This window comes from Staurois parvus, unplaced genomic scaffold (genome assembly GCF_062004578.1).
Source record: "Staurois parvus isolate SC_StPar_1 unplaced genomic scaffold, SC_StPar_1.0 ptg002159l, whole genome shotgun sequence".
Classification (NCBI taxonomy): Eukaryota; Metazoa; Chordata; class Amphibia; order Anura; family Ranidae; genus Staurois; species Staurois parvus.
Window position 1 is genome coordinate 1 of NW_028319955.1, and position 21,735 is coordinate 21,735.

The following is a 21,735-nucleotide window of genomic DNA, read 5'->3' on the forward strand; positions in this document are numbered from 1 at the left end:
AACAGACAATATACAGGAGGTCCATCACTGGGGGGGGGAGATACGGACCAATGAGAGAACAGACACAATATACAGGAGGTCCATCACTGGGGGGGGGGAGATACGGACCAATGAGAGAACAGACACAATATACAGGAGGTCCATCATTGGGGGGGGGGGAGATACAGACCAATGAGGGAACAGACAATATACAGGAGGTCCATCACTGGGGGGGGGGGGAGATACGGACCAATGAGAGAACAGACACACTATACAGGAGGTCCATCACTGGGGGGGGCAGAGATACGGACCAATGAGAGAACAGACACACTATACAGGAGGTCCATCACTGGGGGGGGGAGATACGGACCAATGAGAGAACAGACAATATACAGGAGGTCCATCACTGGGGGGGGGCAGAGATACGGACCAATGAGAGAACAGACACACTATACAGGAGGTCCATCACTGGGGGGGGAGATACGGACCAATGAGAGAACAGACACAATATACAGGAGGTCCATCACTGGGGGGGGGGAGATACGGACCAATGAGAGAACAGACACAATATACAGGAGGTCCATCACTGGGGGGGGGAGATACGGACCAATGAGAGATCAGACACACTATACAGGAGGTCCATCACTGGGGGGGGGCAGAGATACGGACCAATGAGAGAACAGACTACAATATACAGACCGGTCTCCGTTGTACAATACGGGGGGGGGGGGGGTGTAACATACATGTACAGATCTGAGTGGAGTAGATATAGGCTCCGCCTTGTCATTACAGATGTACTCAGACAGGAGATCATCAATTAGCATTTGCCTTCTGAAAAGCCCCGCCTCCTGGAGGTGACACCTTTTATGTGTCAATCAGGTTGTCACCTTCTGGGAGAACAGGTTTGGAGCCAATGAGAGGAGAGGACGGTCTGCCTGATGTGGGAGCTCTATAGGGATCATTCACATCAAAGGAGTTCCATCCCTCATAACAGCGAGGGGGGGCCCCGGGGGGGGGGGCCTGATCTGTCTGGGGGGTAAAAGTGTCTCCACCCATCAAAGGAGTTCCATCCCTCATAACAGCTGGATGTGAGTTGGAGACATGAACATACTCCCTTCTTGTAGGGCGCTCTGTGCGCTGCATCTGCATATAACAATCATATTTGTGGATTGGGGAGGAGCCAGGGAAATGCATGGAATGGTTAGATGGCGCTGGATGGTGACGCTGGATGGTGACAGTCGGATGGTGACAGTCTGATGGTGACGCTGGATGGTGACAGTCAGATGGTGACAGTCGGATGGTGACGCTGGATGGTGACAGTCTGATGGTGACGCTGGATGGTGACGCTGGATGGTGACGCTGGATGGTGACAGTCGGATGGTGACAGTCGGATGGTGACGGTCTGATGGTGACGCTGGATGGTGACGCTGGATGGTGACAGTCGGATGGTGACGCTGGATGGTGACGCTGGATGGTGACAGTCGGATGGTGATGCTGGATGGTGACAGTCGGATGGTGACGCTGGATGGTGACAGTCTGATGGTGACGCTGGATGGTGACAGTCGGATGGTGACGCTGGATGGCGACAGTCTGATGGTGATGCTGGATGGTGACGCTGGATGGTGACAGTCGGATGGTGACGCTGGATGGTGACGCTGGATGGTGACAGTCGGATGGTGACGCTGGATGGTGACAGTCGGATGGTGACAGTTGGATGGTGACAGTCTGATGGTGATGGTCTGATGGTGACGGTCTGATGGTGACGGTCGGATGGTGACGGTCTGATGGTGACGGTCTGATGGTGACGGTCTGATGGTGACAGTTGGATGGTGACAGTCGGATGGTGGTTGGTACTGTTGTGATTGGTGTCGGAAATCCAATCCCTGACTTGGTGTTCAGGCCAGTCTCGGCCCAACTGAACTTGGGCAGGTCCATACACAGTACCTCCTGTGGGCGGGTACAGGACCACCCCCCAGAGTTGATTGGCCGAGGACTAATGTCCCGCCTACGTCCATATCCCCATAAAGGAGTCCCCGGACATCGGGACATTTGTGATTGGTATGGAGCCGGTTGATCGACCAGCAGATTGCTGACTTTTCTGACTGGCTCCAGTCGCAGGATAGATCTCGGTCTTTTATTCCCGTTTATTTTATAGTGACGTCATTTGTGTGTCTTCTCGTATTTTTTGTATTTCTGGAACTTTTTATATTTTATACATATTTTATGCCCCGCCCACTTTCAGGAAATTAAATCTTAAAATTAATTAGTGACTTCTGTGGGCTCAGATCTCCGGAGAGATTAGATTGGATTGTATTTTAGGGCCTTTAAACGCTCGGTCAGCTCATTGCCAATCTGTATGCAATTGCACTGTGTGTGGGCAGATTGTGTGCAGATTGTAAAAGGTAACAGATCTGCCAGACGGAGATCTGTGTGTGGGGTGTCCCAGCAGACCGTTCTGTGGATAAACTGTTGGGTGGTGGCAGGCTACCTTTGTGGTGTGGGGGAGGGGTGTGTCTGGTGTGGGGGAGGGGTGTGTCTGGTGTGGGGGAGGGGTGTGTCTGGTGTGGGGGGTGTGGACAGTGGAAGGGTTCAAGCTGAAGGTACCTGGAGGGACTCTAGAAGGGTGTGATTACTAAGCTCCTCCCCTCTAATCAGGGCACCAGATTGTATGTAAGATTTGTATCTGCAGTGTGTGGTCAGCCCTCTGGATTGTAGTGGAGTCTCCCCCGGTGGTGGGCAGAGGTAGTGCGGCTGTGGAAGGATCTCACGGCTGGTCTTATATATTCAGAGTTCAGTCCCCTTTATTCCCTCGTACCCCAAGTCACGGCCCCACGTGTGCACCTCGGATAGCTAGTTGCTGTGGGCGGGGCATGTGGGGGATCCGTGACAGAGGGGAATACTGGTTCCCCCCCTTACAGAGAGATGATCGGTCTGTAGATTGTATTCTCGGTGTATATAAATGATGGAGACAGAAAATCGACCGAACATCCAGAAAGCACACCATACAAATGTCATGAATGGAGTCGCAGTTCAGGGAGTACAAGAAGGATTTGATCCCCACCAACCAACAATGATTCCGGCTCCACAGACTGGCTCTGGGCTCATGTGGTACACAGATCAGTCCTGTCCATGGAAGAAGGTCCTCCTACCGACAACACGTTCTGTGTATGAAGGGCATCTGTCCTCAGAATCTCTTCCATCCAAACATCACCACCACCACCACCACCATCATCACCACCACCATCACCACCACCACCATCACAATCACCATCATCACCACCACCACCACCACCATCACCACCACCACCCCCTCCATCACCACCACCATCATCATCACCACCACCATCACCACCATCATCACCACCACCACTACCATCACCACCATCATCACCACCACTACCATCACCACCACCACCACCAATATCACCACCACCACCCCCTCCATCACCACCACCATCATCATCACCACCACCATCACCACCATCATCACCACCACCACTACCATCACTACCATCATCACCACTACCATCACCACCATCATCACCACCACCACCACCATCACCATCACCACCATCACAATCACCATCACCACCATCACAATCACCATCATCACCACCACCACCACCACCACCACCCCCTCCATCACCACCACCATCATCATCATCACCACCACCATCACCACCATCATCACCACCACCATCACCACAACCACCACCATCACCACCATCATCACCATCACCACCATCATCACCATCACAACCACCACCATCACCACCATCATCACCATCACCACCATCATCACCATCACCACCACCACCATCACAACCACCACCATCACCACCACCATCATCATCACCACCACCACAACCACCACCATCACCACCATCATCACCACCACAACCACCACCATCACCATCACAACCACCACCATCACCACCATCACCATCACAACCACCACCATCACCACCATCATCACCATCACCACCATCACCACCACCACCACCATCACCATCACCATCACAACCACCACCATCACAACCACCACCATCATCACCATCACCACCATCATCACCATCACCACCATCATCACCATCACCACCATCACCACCATCACCACAACCACCACCACCACCACCACCACCATCATCACCACCACAACCACCACCATCACAACCACCACCATCATCACCACCATCATCACCATCACAACCACCACCATCACCACCACAATCACCACCATCACAACCACCACCATCACAACCACCACCACCACCACAACCACCACCATCACCACCATCATCACCATCACCACCATCACCACCACCACCACCACCACCATCACCACCATCACAACCACCACCATCATCACCATCACCACCACCACCACCACAACCACCACCATCACCACCATCACCACAACCACCACCATCACCACCATCACCACAACCACCACCACCACCACCACCACCATCACCATCACAACCACCACCATCATCACCACCATCATCACCATCACCACCACCATCATCACAACCACCACCATCACAACCACCACCACAACCACCACCATCACAACCATCACCATCACCACCACCATCATCACAACCACCACAACCACCATCATCACCATCACCACCACCACCATCATCACCAACACCACCACCACCACCACCATCATCACCACCACCATCACCGCCTCCATCACCACCATCACCATCATCACCACCACCATCATCACCATGGGCGAGACCAAAGAGCTGTCCAAGGATGTCAGGCACAAGATGGTAGACCTACACAAGGCTGGACTGGGCTACCAAACTATGGCCAAGCAGCTTGGTGAGAAGGTGACAACAGTTGGTGCAATCATTCACAAATGGAAGAAACACAAAACAAGTGTCAGTCTCCCTAGGTCTGGTGCACCATGCAAGATCTCACCTCGTGGGGTGTCAATGATCATGAGAACAGTGAGGAATCATCCCAGAACTACACGTGAGGATCTTGTCAATGATCTCCAGGCAGCTGGGACCACAGTCACCAAGAAAACAATTGGTAACACACTACGCCGACAAGGACTGAAATCCTGCAGTGCCCGCACGGTCCCTCTGCTCAAGAAAGCCCATGTCCAGGCCCGTCTGAAGTCTGCCACTGAACATCTGAATGATGCAGAGGAGGACTGGTGGGAAGTGTTGTGGTCAGAGGAGACCAAAATCCAGCTCTTTGGCATCAACTCAACTCGCCGTGTTTGGAGGAGGAGGAATGCTGCCTATGACTCCAAGAACACCATCCCAACTGTGAAACATGGTGGTGGAAACATTCTGCTTTGGGGGGGGGTTTCTGCTAAGGGGACAGGACAACTGCACCGCATCAAAGGGACGATGGACGGGGCAATGTACCCTCAAATCTTGGGTGAGAACCTTCTTCCCTCAGCCAGGGCATTGAGAATGGGTGGTGGATGGGTGTTCCAGCATGACAATGACCCAAAACACACGGCCAAGGCAACAAAGGAGCGGCTCAAGAAGAAGCACATTAAGGTCCTGGAGTGGCCTAGCCAGTCTCCACACCTTCATCCGATGGAGAATCTGTGGAGGAGCTGAAAGTTCGAGTTGCCAAACATCAGCCACCAAACCTTAATGACTTGGAGAGGATCTGCCAAGAGGAGTGGGCCAAAATCCCTCCTGAGATGTGTGCGAACCTGGGGGCCAACTCCAGGAAACGTCTGACCTCTGTGATGGCCAACAAGGGATTGGCCACCAAGTACTAAGTCATGTTTTGTGAAGGGGATCAAATCCTTCTTGTACTCCCTGAACTGCGACTCCATTCATGACATTTGTATGGTGTGCTTTCTGGATGTTCGGTCGGTTTTCTGTCTCCATCATTTCTATACACCGAGGATACAATCTACAGACCGGTCATCTCTCTGTAAGGGGGGGGGGGACCGACACCATCTGGGGGGGGGCAAATCTCCCCCCTGTATACAGACTGATGGTTATTGTTCTGGAACGTATCACACTATACAGACCAGTGGTCTACTATTGTACAATATACAGACTGCTTCCCGGGGGATTATTGGGCTCTCCATATAATATACGGACTGGCGGTCCGATACGCGGGGATTTGCAGGGATCGTCCTCCGGGGGATGGGGGATTATTGGGCTCTCCATATAATATACGGACTGGCGGTCTGATACGCGGGGATTTGCAGGGATCGTCCTCCGGGGGATGGGGGATTATTGGGCTCTCCATATAATATACGGACTGGCGGTCTGATACGCGGGGATTTGCAGGGATCGTCCTCCGGGGGATGGGGGATTATTGGGCTCTCCATATAATATACGGACTGGCGGTCCGATACGCGGGGATTTGCAGGGATCGTCCTCCGGGGGATGGGGGATTATTGGGCTCTCCATATAATATACGGACTGGCGGTCCGATACGCGGGGATTTGCAGGGATCGTCCTCCGGGGGATGGGGGATTATTGGGCTCTCCATATAATATACGGACTGGCGGTCTGATACGCGGGGATTTGCAGGGATCGTCCTCCGGGGGATTATTGGGCTCTCCATATAATATACGGACTGGCGGTCCGATACGCGGGGATTTGCAGGGATCGTCCTCCGGGGGATGGGGGATTATTGGGCTCTCCATATAATATACGGACTGGCGGTCCGATACGCGGGGATTTGCAGGGATCGTCCTCCGGGGGATGGGGGATTATTGGGCTCTCCATATAATATACGGACTGGCGGTCTGATACGCGGGGATTTGCAGGGATCGTCCTCCGGGGGATGGGGGATTATTGGGCTCTCCATATAATATACGGACTGGCGGTCTGATACGCGGGGATTTGCAGGGATCGTCCTCCGGGGTATGGGGGATTATTGGGCTCTCCATATAATATACGGACTGGCGGTCCGATACGCGGGGATTTGCAGGGATCGTCCTCCGGGGGATGGGGGATTATTGGGCTCTCCATATAATATACGGACTGGCGGTCCGATACGCGGGGATTTGCAGGGATCGTCCTCCGGGGGATGGGGGATTATTGGGCTCTCCATATAATATACGGACTGGCGGTCCGATACGCGGGGATTTGCAGGGATCGTCCTCCGGGGGATGGGGGATTATTGGGCTCTCCATATAATATACGGACTGGCGGTCCGATACGCGGGGATTTGCAGGGATCGTCCTCCGGGGGATGGGGGATTATTGGGCTCTCCATATAATATACGGACTGGCGGTCCGATACGCGGGGATTTGCAGGGATCGTCCTCCGGGGTATGGGGGATTATTGGGCTCTCCATATAATATACGGACTGGCGGTCCGATACGCGGGGATTTGCAGGGATCGTCCTCCGGGGGATGGGGGATTATTGGGCTCTCCATATAATATACGGACTGGCGGTCCGATACGCGGGATTTGCAGGGATCGTCCTCCGGGGGATGGGGGATTATTGGGCTCTCCATATAATATACGGAATGGCGGTCCGATACGCGGGGATTTGCAGGGATCGTCCTCCGGGGGATGGGGGATTATTGGGCTCTCCATATAATATACGGACTGGCGGTCCGATACGCGGGGATTTGCAGGGATCGTCCTCCGGGGGATGGGGGATTATTGGGCTCTCCATATAATATACGGACTGGCGGTCCGATACGCGGGGATTTGCAGGGATCGTCCTCCGGGGGATGGGGGATTATTGGGCTCTCCATATAATATACGGACTGGCGGTCTGATACGCGGGGATTTGCAGGGATCGTCCTCCGGGGGATTATTGGACTCTCCATATAATATACGGACTGGCGGTCCGATACGCGGGGATTTGCAGGGATCGTCCTCCGGGGGATGGGGGATTATTGGGCTCTCCATATAATATACGGACTGGCGGTCTGATACGCGGGGATTTGCAGGGATCGTCCTCCGGGGGATGGGGGATTATTGGGCTCTATTTTCGGTGTGAGTGACAGGAACATGTGCAGATCTCTGTCCCCCTCCCCCGATCTCCCCCATTCTCAGTCCCCCCCCCCATGGTGTCCCGTCGCCCTGAACCCTCACTCACCCGCTTTCCTCATGCTGGCTGTGCGGTCCTCGCCCCGTATGATGTGACCGGTCGCTGTGTGGGGGGGGCTCTATGTGTGACACCAGAGGGGGGGGGATAATTATAGACACGCAGGAACGGCCCCCTCTGGAGGTAGAACTGGACACCACAGCCTATAGGAGCCGCAGAAAATGTACGAAATAGTGTGGGGGGGGGGGGGAGGCTGGGCCCAGACTCTTCATATCTATGGGGGGGGGCCCAGACTCTTCATATCTATGGGGGGGGCCCAGACTCTTCATATCTATGGGGGGGGCCCAGACTCTTCATATCTATGGGGGGGGCCCAGACTCTTCATATCTATGGGGGGGGCCCAGACTCTTCATATCTATGGGGGGGGGCCCAGACTCTTCATATCTATGGGGGGGGCCCAGACTCTTCATATCTATGGGGGGGGGCCCAGACTCTTCATATCTATGGGGGGGGGCCCAGACTCTTCATATCTATGGGGGGGGCCCAGACTCTTCATATCTATGGGGGGGGGCCCAGACTCTTCATATCTATGGGGGGGGGGCCCAGACTCTTCATATCTATGGGGGGGGCCCAGACTCTTCATATCTATGGGGGGGGCCCAGACTCTTCATATCTATGGGGGGGGCCCAGACTCTTCATATCTATGGGGGGGGGGCAGACTCTTCATATCTATGGTGGGGGGGGGCCCAGACTCTTCATATCTATGGGGGGGGCCCAGACTCTTCATATCTATGGGGGGGGCCCAGACTCTTCATATCTATGGGGGGGGCCCAGACTCTTCATATCTATGGGGGGGGCCCAGACTCTTCATATCTATGGGGGGGGGGGCCCAGACTCTTCATATCTATGGGGGGGGGGCCCAGACTCTTCATATCTATGGGGGGGGGGCCCAGACTCTTCATATCTATGGGGGGGGGGGCCCAGACTCTTCATATCTATGGGGGGGGCCCAGACTCTTCATATCTATGGGTGGGGCCCAGACTCTTCATATCTATGGGGGGGGCCCAGACTCTTCATATCTATGGGGGGGGCCCAGACTCTTCATATCTATGGGGGGGGCCCAGACTCTTCATATCTATGGGGGGGCCCAGACTCTTCATATCTGGGGGGGGGGCAGACTCTTCATATCTATGGGGGGGGGCAGACTCTTCATATCTATGGGGGGGGCCCAGACTCTTCATATCTATGGGGGGGGGGGGCAGACTCTTCATATCTATGGAGGGGGGGCCCAGACTCTTCATATCTATGGGGGGGGGCAGACTCTTCATATCTATGGGGGGGGGCCCAGACTCTTCATATCTATGGGGGGGGGGGCCCAGACTCTTCATATCTATGGGGGGGGGGCCCAGACTCTTCATATCTACGGGGGGGGGGCCCAGACTCTTCATATCTATGGGGGGGGGGCCAGACTCTTCATATCTATGGGGGGGGGCCAGACTCTTCATATCTATGGGGGGGCCCAGACTCTTCATATCTGGGGGGGGGGCAGACTCCTAATATCTATGGGGGGGGCCCAGACTCTTCATATATATGGGGGGGGGGCAGACTCTTCATATCTATGGGGGGGGCAGACTCTTCATATCTATGGGGGGGGGCAGACTCTTCATATCTATGGGGGGGGCCCAGACTCTTCATATCTATGGGGGGGGGGCAGACTCTTCGTATCTATGGGGGGGGGCCCAGACTCTTTGTATCTATGGTGGGGGGGGCGAGACTTCATATCTATGGGGGGGGGGCCCAGACTCTTCATATCTATGGGGGGGGGGGCCCCAGACTCTTCATATCTATGGGGGGGGGCCAGACTCTTCATATCTATGGGGGGGGGCCAGACTCTTCATATCTATGGGGGGGGGCCAGATTCTTCATATCTATGGGGGGGGGGCCAGACTCTTCATATCTATGGGGGGGGGCCCAGACTCTTCATATCTATGGGGGGGGGCCCAGACTCTTCATATCTATGGGGGGGGGGCCAGACTCTTCATATCTATGGGGGGGGGCCCAGACTCTTCATATCTATGGGGGGGGGCCCAGACTCTTCATATCTATGGGGGGGGCAGACTCTTCATATCTATAGGGGGGGGCAGACTCTTCATATCTATGGGGGGGGCAGACTCTTCATACCTATGGGGGGGGGCCAGACTCTTCATATCTATGGGGGGGGCCAGACTCTTCATATCTATGGGGGGGGGCAGACTCTTCATATCTATGGGGGGGGCCCAGACTCTTCATATCTATGGGGGGGGCAGACTCTTCATATCTATGGGGGGGGGGCCCAGACTCTTCATATCTATGGGGGGGGGGGCCCAGACTCTTCATATCTATGGGGGAGGGGCCAGACTCTTCATATCTATGGGGGAGGGGCCAGACTCTTCATATCTATGGGGGAGGGGCCAGACTCTTCATATCTATGGGGGAGGGGCCAGACTCTTCATATCTATGGGGGAGGGGCCAGACTCTTCATATCTATGGGGGGGGGGCCAGACTCTTCATATCTATGGGGGGGGGCCCAGACTCTTCATATCTATGGGGGGGGGGCCAGACTCTTCATATCTATGGGGGGGGGCCCAGACTCTTCATATCTATGGGGGGGGGCCCAGACTCTTCACATCTATGGGGGGGGGCCCAGACTCCTAATATCTATGGGGGGGGCCAGACTCCTAATATCTATGGGGGGGGCCCAGACTCTTCATATATATGGGGGGGGGGCAGACTCTTCATATCTATGGGGGGGGCAGACTCTTCATATCTATGGGGGGGGGGCCCAGACTCTTCATATCTATGGGGGGGGGGCCCAGACTCTTCATATCTATGGGGGGGGCCCAGACTCTTCATATCTATGGGGGGGGCCCAGACTCTTCATATCTATGGGGGGGGGCCCAGACTCTTCATATCTATGGGGGGGGGCCCAGACTCTTCATATCTATGGGGGGGGGGGCAGACTCTTCATATCTATGGGGGGGGGGCCAGACTCTTCATATCTATGGGGGGGGGCCCAGACTCTTCATATCTATGGGGGGGGGCCCAGACTCTTCACATCTATGGGGGGGGGCCCAGACTCCTAATATCTATGGGGGGGGCCAGACTCCTAATATCTATGGGGGGGGCCCAGACTCTTCATATATATGGGGGGGGGGCAGACTCTTCATATCTATGGGGGGGGCAGACTCTTCATATCTATGGGGGGGGGGGCCCAGACTCTTCATATCTATGGGGGGGGGGCCCAGACTCTTCATATCTATGGGGGGGGGGCCCAGACTCTTCATATCTATGGGGGGGGCCCAGACTCTTCATATCTATGGGGGGGGGCCCAGACTCTTCATATCTATGGGGGGGGGCCCAGACTCTTCATATCTATGGGGGGGGGCCCAGACTCTTCATATCTATGGGGGGGGGGCAGACTCTTCATATCTATGGGGGGGGCAGACTCTTCATATCTATGGGGGGGGGGGCAGACTCTTCATATCTATGGGGGGGGGCCCAGACTCTTCACATCTATGGGGGGGGGCCCAGACTCCTAATATCTATGGGGGGGGCCAGACTCCTAATATCTATGGGGGGGGCCCAGACTCTTCATATATATGGGGGGGGGGCAGACTCTTCATATCTATGGGGGGGGCAGACTCTTCATATCTATGGGGGGGGGGCCCAGACTCTTCATATCTATGGGGGGGGGGGCCCAGACTCTTCATATCTATGGGGGGGGGGCCCAGACTCTTCATATCTATGGGGGGGGCCCAGACTCTTCATATCTATGGGGGGGGGCCCAGACTCTTCATATCTATGGGGGGGGCCCAGACTCTTCATATCTATGGGGGGGGCAGACTCTTCATATCTATGGGGGGGGCAGACTCTTCATATCTATGGGGGGGGGGGCAGACTCTTCATATCTATGGGGGGGGGGGCAGACTCTTCATATCTATGGGGGGGGGGCAGACTCTTCATATCTATGGGGGGGGGCAGACTCTTCATATCTATGGGGGGGGGGGCCAGACTCTTCATATCTATGGGGGGGCCCAGACTCTTCATATATATGGGGGGGGGCCCAGACTCTTCATATCTATGGGGGGGGCCCAGACTCTTCATATCTATGGGGGGGGCCCAGACTCTTCATATCTATGGGGGGGGCCCAGACTCTTCATATCTATGGGGGGGGCCCAGACTCTTCATATCTATGGGGGGGGCCCAGACTCTTCATATCTATGGGGGGGGCCCAGACTCTTCATATCTATGGGGGGGGCCCAGACTCTTCATATCTATGGGGGGGGCCCAGACTCTTCATATCTATGGGGGGGGGCCCAGACTCTTCATATCTATGGGGGGGGGCCCAGACTCTTCATATCTATGGGGGGGGGCCCAGACTCTTCATATCTATGGGGGGGGGGCCCAGACTCTTCATATCTATGGGGGGGGGGGCCCAGACTCTTCATATCTATGGGGGGGGGGGGGCCCAGACTCTTCATATCTATGGGGGGGGGGGGCCCAGACTCTTCATATCTATGGGGGGGGGCCCAGACTCTTCATATCTATGGGGGGGGCCCAGACTCTTCATATCTATGGGGGGGCCCAGACTCTTCATATCTATGGGGGGGGGGCAGACTCTTCATATCTATGGTGGGGGGGGGGCCCAGACTCTTCATATCTATGGGGGGGGGGCCCAGACTCTTCATATCTATGGGGGGGGCCCAGACTCTTCATATCTATGGGGGGGGCCCAGACTCTTCATATCTATGGGGGGGGCCCAGACTCTTCATATCTATGGGGGGGGCCCAGACTCTTCATATCTATGGGGGGGGCCAGACTCTTCATATCTATGGGGGGGGCCCAGACTCTTCATATCTATGGGGGGGGGGGCCCAGACTCTTCATATCTATGGGGGGGGGGGCCCAGACTCTTCATATCTATGGGGGGGGGGGGGCCCAGACTCTTCATATCTATGGGGGGGGCCCAGACTCTTCATATCTATGGGGGGGGCCCAGACTCTTCATATCTATGGGGGGGGCCCAGACTCTTCATATCTATGGGGGGGGGGGCCCAGACTCTTCATATCTATGGGGGGGGCCCAGACTCTTCATATCTATGGGGGGGGGCCCAGACTCTTCATATCTATGGGGGGGGGCCCAGACTCTTCATATCTATGGGGGGGGCAGACTCTTCATATCTATGGGGGGGGCAGACTCTTCATATCTATGGGGGGGGGGGCAGACTCTTCATATCTATGGGGGGGCCCAGACTCTTCATATCTATGGGGGGGGGCCAGACTCTTCATATCTATGGGGGGGCCCAGACTCTTCATATATATGGGGGGGGCCCAGACTCTTCATATCTATGGGGGGGGAGGCTGCGCCCAGACTCTTCATATCTATGGGGGGGGCCCAGACTCTTCATATCTATGGGGGGGGCCCAGACTCTTCATATCTATGGGGGGGGCCCAGACTCTTCATATCTATGGGGGGGGCCCAGACTCTTCATATCTATGGGGGGGGCCCAGACTCTTCATATCTATGGGGGGGGCCCAGACTCTTCATATCTATGGGGGGGGCCCAGACTCTTCATATCTATGGGGGGGGGCCCAGACTCTTCATATCTATGGGGGGGGGCCCAGACTCTTCATATCTATGGGGGGGGGGGCCCAGACTCTTCATATCTATGGGGGGGGGGCCCAGACTCTTCATATCTATGGGGGGGGGGGCCCAGACTCTTCATATCTATGGGGGGGGGCCCAGACTCTTCATATCTATGGGGGGGGCCCAGACTCTTCATATCTATGGGGGGGGCCCAGACTCTTCATATCTATGGGGGGGGGGGCAGACTCTTCATATCTATGGTGGGGGGGGGGCCCAGACTCTTCATATCTATGGGGGGGGGGCCCAGACTCTTCATATCTATGGGGGGGGCCCAGACTCTTCATATCTATGGGGGGGGCCCAGACTCTTCATATCTATGGGGGGGGCCCAGACTCTTCATATCTATGGGGGGGGCCCAGACTCTTCATATCTATGGGGGGGGCCCAGACTCTTCATATCTATGGGGGGGGGGGGCCCAGACTCTTCATATCTATGGGGGGGGGGGGCCCAGACTCTTCATATCTATGGGGGGGGCCCAGACTCTTCATATCTATGGGGGGGGCCCAGACTCTTCATATCTATGGGGGGGCCCAGACTCTTCATATCTATGGGGGGGGCCCAGACTCTTCATATCTATGGGGGGGGGCCCAGACTCTTCATATCTATGGGGGGGGCCCAGACTCTTCATATCTATGGGGGGGCCCAGACTCTTCATATCTGGGGGGGGGGGCAGACTCTTCATATCTATGGGGGGGGGCAGACTCTTCATATCTATGGGGGGGGCCCAGACTCTTCATATCTATGGGGGGGGGGGGCCCAGACTCTTCATATCTATGGGGGGGGGGGCCCAGACTCTTCATATCTATGGGGGGGGGCCCAGACTCTTCATATCTATGGGGGGGCCCAGACTCTTCATATCTATGGGGGGGGCCCAGACTCTTCATATCTATGGGGGGGGGGCAGACTCTTCATATCTATGGTGGGGGGGGGGCCCAGACTCTTCATATCTATGGGGGGGGGGCCCAGACTCTTCATATCTATGGGGGGGGCCCAGACTCTTCATATCTATGGGGGGGGCCCAGACTCTTCATATCTATGGGGGGGGCCCAGACTCTTCATATCTATGGGGGGGGCCCAGACTCTTCATATCTATGGGGGGGGGCCAGACTCTTCATATCTATGGGGGGGGCCCAGACTCTTCATATCTATGGGGGGGGGGGCCCAGACTCTTCATATCTATGGGGGGGGGGGGCCCAGACTCTTCATATCTATGGGGGGGGCCCAGACTCTTCATATCTATGGGGGGGGCCCAGACTCTTCATATCTATGGGGGGGGCCCAGACTCTTCATATCTATGGGGGGGGGGGCCCAGACTCTTCATATCTATGGGGGGGGCCCAGACTCTTCATATCTATGGGGGGGGGCCCAGACTCTTCATATCTATGGGGGGGGGCCCAGACTCTTCATATCTATGGGGGGGCAGACTCTTCATATCTATGGGGGGGGCAGACTCTTCATATCTATGGGGGGGGGGGCAGACTCTTCATATCTATGGGGGGGGGGCAGACTCTTCATATCTATGGGGGGGGGGCAGACTCTTCATATCTATGGGGGGGCCCAGACTCTTCATATCTATGGGGGGGGGGGCCAGACTCTTCATATCTATGGGGGGGCCCAGACTCTTCATATATATGGGGGGGGCCCAGACTCTTCATATCTATGGGGGGGGAGGCTGCGCCCAGACTCTTCATATCTATGGGGGGGGCCCAGACTCTTCATATCTATGGGGGGGGCCCAGACTCTTCATATCTATGGGGGGGGCCCAGACTCTTCATATCTATGGGGGGGGCCCAGACTCTTCATATCTATGGGGGGGGCCCAGACTCTTCATATCTATGGGGGGGGGCCCAGACTCTTCATATCTATGGGGGGGGCCCAGACTCTTCATATCTATGGGGGGGGGCCCAGACTCTTCATATCTATGGGGGGGGGCCCAGACTCTTCATATCTATGGGGGGGGGGCCCAGACTCTTCATATCTATGGGGGGGGGGCCCAGACTCTTCATATCTATGGGGGGGGGGGGCCCAGACTCTTCATATCTATGGGGGGGGGGCCCAGACTCTTCATATCTATGGGGGGGGCCCAGACTCTTCATATCTATGGGGGGGCCCAGACTCTTCATATCTATGGGGGGGGGGGCAGACTCTTCATATCTATGGTGGGGGGGGGCCCAGACTCTTCATATCTATGGGGGGGGGGCCCAGACTCTTCATATCTATGGGGGGGGCCCAGACTCTTCATATCTATGGGGGGGGCCCAGACTCTTCATATCTATGGGGGGGGCCCAGACTCTTCATATCTATGGGGGGGGCCCAGACTCTTCATATCTATGGGGGGGGCCCAGACTCTTCATATCTATGGGGGGGGCCCAGACTCTTCATATCTATGGGGGGGGGGGGCCCAGACTCTTCATATCTATGGGGGGGGGGGGCCCAGACTCTTCATATCTATGGGGGGGGGGGGCCCAGACTCTTCATATCTATGGGGGGGGGGGGCCCAGACTCTTCATATCTATGGGGGGGGCCCAGACTCTTCATATCTATGGGGGGGGCCCAGACTCTTCATATCTATGGGGGGGGCCCAGACTCTTCATATCTATGGGGGGGGCCCAGACTCTTCATATCTATGGGGGGGGGCCCAGACTCTTCATATCTATGGGGGGGCCCAGACTCTTCATATCTATGGGGGGGCCCAGACTCTTCATATCTGGGGGGGGGGGCAGACTCTTCATATCTATGGGGGGGGGCAGACTCTTCATATCTATGGGGGGGGCCCAGACTCTTCATATCTATGGGGGGGGGGGGGGCAGACTCTTCATATCTATGGAGGGGGGGCCCAGACTCTTCATATCTATGGGGGGGGGCAGACTCTTCATATCTATGGGGGGGGGCCCAGACTCTTCATATCTATGGGGGGGGGCCCAGACTCTTCATATCTATGGGGGGGGACCAGACTCTTCATATCTATGGGGGGGGCCCAGACTCTTCATATCTATGGGGGGGGGGGGCCAGACTCTTCATATCTATGGGGGGGGCCAGACTCTTCATATCTATGGGGGGGGCAGACTCTTCATATCTATGGGGGGGGCAGACTCTTCATATCTATGGGGGGGGGGGGGCCAGACTCTTCATATCTATGGGGGGGGGCAGACTCTTCATATCTATGGGGGGGGGCAGACTCTTCATATCTATGGGGGGGGGGGCAGACTCTTCATATCTATGGGGGGGGCAGACTCTTCATATCTATGGGGGGGGGGGGCCCAGACTCTTCATATCTATGGGGGGGGGGCCCAGACTCTTCATATCTATGGGGGGGGCCCAGACTCTTCATATCTATGGGGGGGCCCAGACTCTTCATATCTATGGGGGGGGCCCAGACTCTTCATATCTATGGGGGGGGCCCAGACTCTTCATATCTATGGGGGGGGCCCAGACTCTTCATATCTATGGGGGGGGCCCAGACTCTTCATATCTATGGGGGGGGGGCCCAGACTCTTCATATCTATGGGGGGGGGCCCAGACTCTTCATATCTATGGGGGGGGGGCAGACTCTTCATATCTATGGGGGGGGGCAGACTCTTCATATCTATGGGGGGGCCAGACTCTTCATATCTATGGGGGGGGGCAGACTCTTCATATCTATGGGGGGGGCCCAGACTCTTCATATCTATGGGGGGGGGGCAGACTCTTCATATCTATGGAGGGGGGGGGCCCAGACTCTTCATATCTATGGGGGGGGGGGCAGACTCTTCATATCTATGGGGGGGGGGCAGACTCTTCATATCTATGGGGGGGCCCAGACTCTTCATATCTATGGGGGGGGCCCAGACTCTTCATATCTGGGGGGGGGGGCAGACTCTTCATATCTATGGGGGGGGGGCCCAGACTCTTCATATCTATGGGGGGGGACAGACTCTTCATATCTATGGGGGGGGGGCAGACTCTTCATATCTATGGGGGGGGGCCCAGACTCTTCATATCTATAGGGGGGGGGGCCAGACTCTTCATATCTATGGGGGTGGCCCAGACTCTTCATATCTATGGGGGGGGGGCCAGACTCTTCATATCTATGGGGGGGGGCCCAGACTCTTCATATCTATGGGGGGGGGCAGACTCTTCATATCTATGGGGGGGGCCCAGACTCTTCATATCTATGGGGGGGCAGACTCTTCGTATCTATGGGGGGGGGCCCAGACTCTTTGTATCTATGGTGGGGGGGGCGAGACTTCATATCTATGGGGGGGGGGCCCCAGACTCTTCATATCTATGGGGGGGGGCCAGACTCTTCATATCTATGGGGGGGGGCCAGACTCTTCATATCTATGGGGGGGGGCCAGACTCTTCATATCTATGGGGGGGGGCCCAGACTCTTCATATCTATGGGGGGGGCCCAGACTCTTCATATCTATGGGGGGGGGGCAGACTCTTCATATCTATGGGGGGGGGCCCAGACTCTTCATATCTATGGGGGGGGCCCAGACTCTTCATATCTATGGGGGGGGCAGACTCTTCATATCTATGGGGGGGGGCAGACTCTTCATATCTATGGGGGGGGGGCAGACTCTTCATACCTATGGGGGGGGGGCCAGACTCTTCATATCTATGGGGGGGGGCCAGACTCTTCATATCTATGGGGGGGGCAGACTCTTCATATCTATGGGGGGGGCCCAGACTCTTCATATCTATGGGGGGGGCAGACTCTTCATATCTATGGGGGGGGGGCCCAGACTCTTCATATCTATGGGGGGGGGGCCCAGACTCTTCATATCTATGGGGGAGGGGCCAGACTCTTCATATCTATGGGGGAGGGGCCAGACTCTTCATATCTATGGGGGAGGGGCCAGACTCTTCATATCTATGGGGGAGGGGCCAGACTCTTCATATCTATGGGGGGGGGCCAGACTCTTCATATCTATGGGGGGGGGCCAGACTCTTCATATCTATGGGGGGGGGCCCAGACTCTTCATATCTATGGGGGGGGGGCCAGACTCTTCATATCTATGGGGGGGGGGCCCAGACTCTTCATATCTATGGGGGGGGGCCCAGACTCTTCACATCTATGGGGGGGGGCCCAGACTCCTAATATCTATGGGGGGGGCCAGACTCCTAATATCTATGGGGGGGGCCCAGACTCTTCATATATATGGGGGGGGGGGCAGACTCTTCATATCTATGGGGGGGGCCCAGACTCTTCATATCTATGGGGGGGGGGCCCAGACTCTTCATATCTATGGGGGGGGGGCCCAGACTCTTCATATCTATGGGGGGGGGGCCCAGACTCTTCATATCTATGGGGGGGGGGGCCCAGACTCTTCATATCTATGGGGGGGCCCAGACTCTTCATATCTATGGGGGGGGGGCCAGACTCTTCATATCTATGGGGGGGGCCCAGACTCTTCATATATATGGGGGGGGGCAGACTCTTCATATCTATGGGGGGGGGGCCCAGACTCTTCATATCTATGGGGGGGGGCCCAGACTCTTCATATCTATGGGGGGGGGGCCCAGACTCTTCATATCTATGGGGGGGGGCCCAGACTCTTCATATCTATGGGGGGGGCAGACTCTTCATATCTATGGGGGGGGCAGACTCTTCATATCTATGGGGGGGGGGGCAGACTCTTCATATCTATGGGGGGGGCAGACTCTTCATATCTATGGGGGGGGGGCAGACTCTTCATATCTATGGGGGGCCCAGACTCTTCATATCTATGGGGGGGGGGGCCAGACTCTTCATATCTATGGGGGGGCCCAGACTCTTCATATATATGGGGGGGGCCCAGACTCTTCATATCTATGGGGGGGGCCCAGACTCTTCATATCTATGGGGGGGGGCCAGACTCTTCATATCTATGGGGGGGGCCAGACTCTTCATATCTATGGGGGTGGCCCAGACCTCTTCATATCCATGGGGGGGGGCCAGACTCTTCATATCTATGGGGGGGGCCCAGACTCTTCATATCTATGGGGGGGGGCCCAGACTCTTCATATCTATGGGGGGGGCCCAGACTCTTCATATCTATGGGGGGGGGCCCAGACTCTTCATATCTATGGGGGGGGCAGACTCTTCATATCTATGGGGGGGGGCAGACTCTTCATATCTATGGGGGGGGGCAGACTCTTCATATCTATGGGGGGGGCCCAGACTCTTCATATCTATGGGGGGGGGCACAGACTCTTCATATCTATGGGGGGGGCCAGACTCTTCATATCTATGGGGGGGGGCAGACTCTTCATATCTATGGGGGGGGGCCCAGACTCTTCATATCTATGGGGGGGGGGCCCAGACTCTTCATATCTATGGGGGGGGCCAGACTCTTCATATCTATGGGGGGGGGCCCAGACTCTTCATATCTATGGGGGGGGGCCAGACTCTTCATATCTATGGGGGGGGGCCAGACTCTTCATATCCATGGGGGGGGGGCCAGACTCTTCATATCTATGGGGGGGGCCCAGACTCTTCATATCTATGGGGGGGGGGCAGACTCTTCATATCTATGGGGGGGTGGCCAGACTTCATATCTATGGGGGGGGGGGCCCAGGACTCTTCATATCTATGGGGGGGGGGGGGCCCAGACTCTTCATATCTATGGGGGGGGGCCAGACTCTTCATATCTATGGGGGGGGCCAGACTCTTCATATCTATGGGGGGGGGGCCAGACTCTTCATATCTATGGGGGGGGGCCAGACTCTTCATATCTATGGGGGGGGCAGACTCTTCATATCTATGGGGGGGGGCCAGACTCTTCATATCTATGGGGGGGGCCAGACTCTTCATATCTATGGGGGGGGGGCAGACTCTTCATATCTATGGGGGGGGGGGCCCAGACTCTTCATATCTATGGGGGGGCAGACTCTTCATATCTATGGGGGGGGCAGACTCTTCATATCTATGGGGGGGGGCAGACTCTTCATATCTATGGGGGGGGCCCAGACTCTTCATATCTATGGGGGGGGGGCCAGACTCTTCATATCTATGGGGGGGCCCAGACTCTTCATATATATGGGGGGGGCCCCAGACTCTTCATATCTATGGGGGGGGCCCAGACTCTTCATATCTATGGGGGGGGGGGCCAGACTCTTCATATCTATGGGGGTGGCCCAGACTCTTCATATCCATGGGGGGGGGGCCAGACTCTTCATATCTATGGGGGGGGCCCAGACTCTTCATATCTATGGGGGGGGGGCCCAGACTCTTCATATCTATGGGGGGGGCCCCAGACTCTTCATATCTATGGGGGGGCAGACTCTTCATATCTATGGGGGGGGGGCAGACTCTTCATATCTATGGGGGGGGGGCAGACTCTTCATATCTATGGGGGGGGGGCAGACTCTTCATATCTATGGGGGGGCCCAGACTCTTCATATCTATGGGGGGGGGGGCCCAGACTCTTCATATCTATGGGGGGGCCCAGACTCTTCATATATATGGGGGGGGGCAGACTCTTCATATCTATGGGGGGGGCCCAGACTCTTCATATCTATGGGGGGGGGCCCAGACTCTTCATATCTATGGGGGGGGGCCAGACTCTTCATATCTATGGGGGGGGCCCAGACTCTTCATATCTATGGGGGGGGGCCAGACTCTTCATATCTATGGGGGTGGCCCAGACTCTTCATATCCATGGGGGGGGGCCAGACTCTCATATCTATGGGGGGGGCCCAGACTCTTCATATCTATGGGGGGGGGGCAGACTCTTCATATCTATGGGGGGGGGGCCGAGACTTCATATCTATGGGGGGGGGCCCAGACTCTTCATATCTATGGGGGGGGGCCCCAGACTCTTCATATCTATGGGGGTGGCCCAGACTCTTCATATTTATGGGGGGGGGCAGACTCTTCATATCTATGGGGGGGGGCCAGACTCTTCATATCTATGGGGGGGGCCAGACTCTTCATATCTATGGGGGGGGGCAGACTCTTCATATCTATGGGGGGGGGGGCCAGACTCTTCATATCTATGGGGGGGCAGACTCTTCATATCTATGGGGGGGGGCAGGGACTCTTCATATCTATGGGGGGGGCAGACTCTTCATATCTATGGGGGGGCAGACTCTTCATATC

General features: G+C 56.3%; 1 protein-coding gene across 1 annotated transcript in view; it reads right to left on the minus strand.

Annotated features, from left to right (window-relative positions):
- Nucleotides 1-562: 562 nt before the first annotated feature.
- Nucleotides 563-21,735, minus strand: part of LOC149432322 (reticulon-2-like) — a 30,685-nt gene continuing 9,512 nt past the window's right edge. Inside the window, exon 6 of the mRNA XM_089665246.1 lies at nt 563-624. Within this exon, the coding sequence (XP_089521372.1) occupies nt 563-624 (62 nt within the window). The remainder of the gene's footprint in view (nt 625-21,735) is intronic.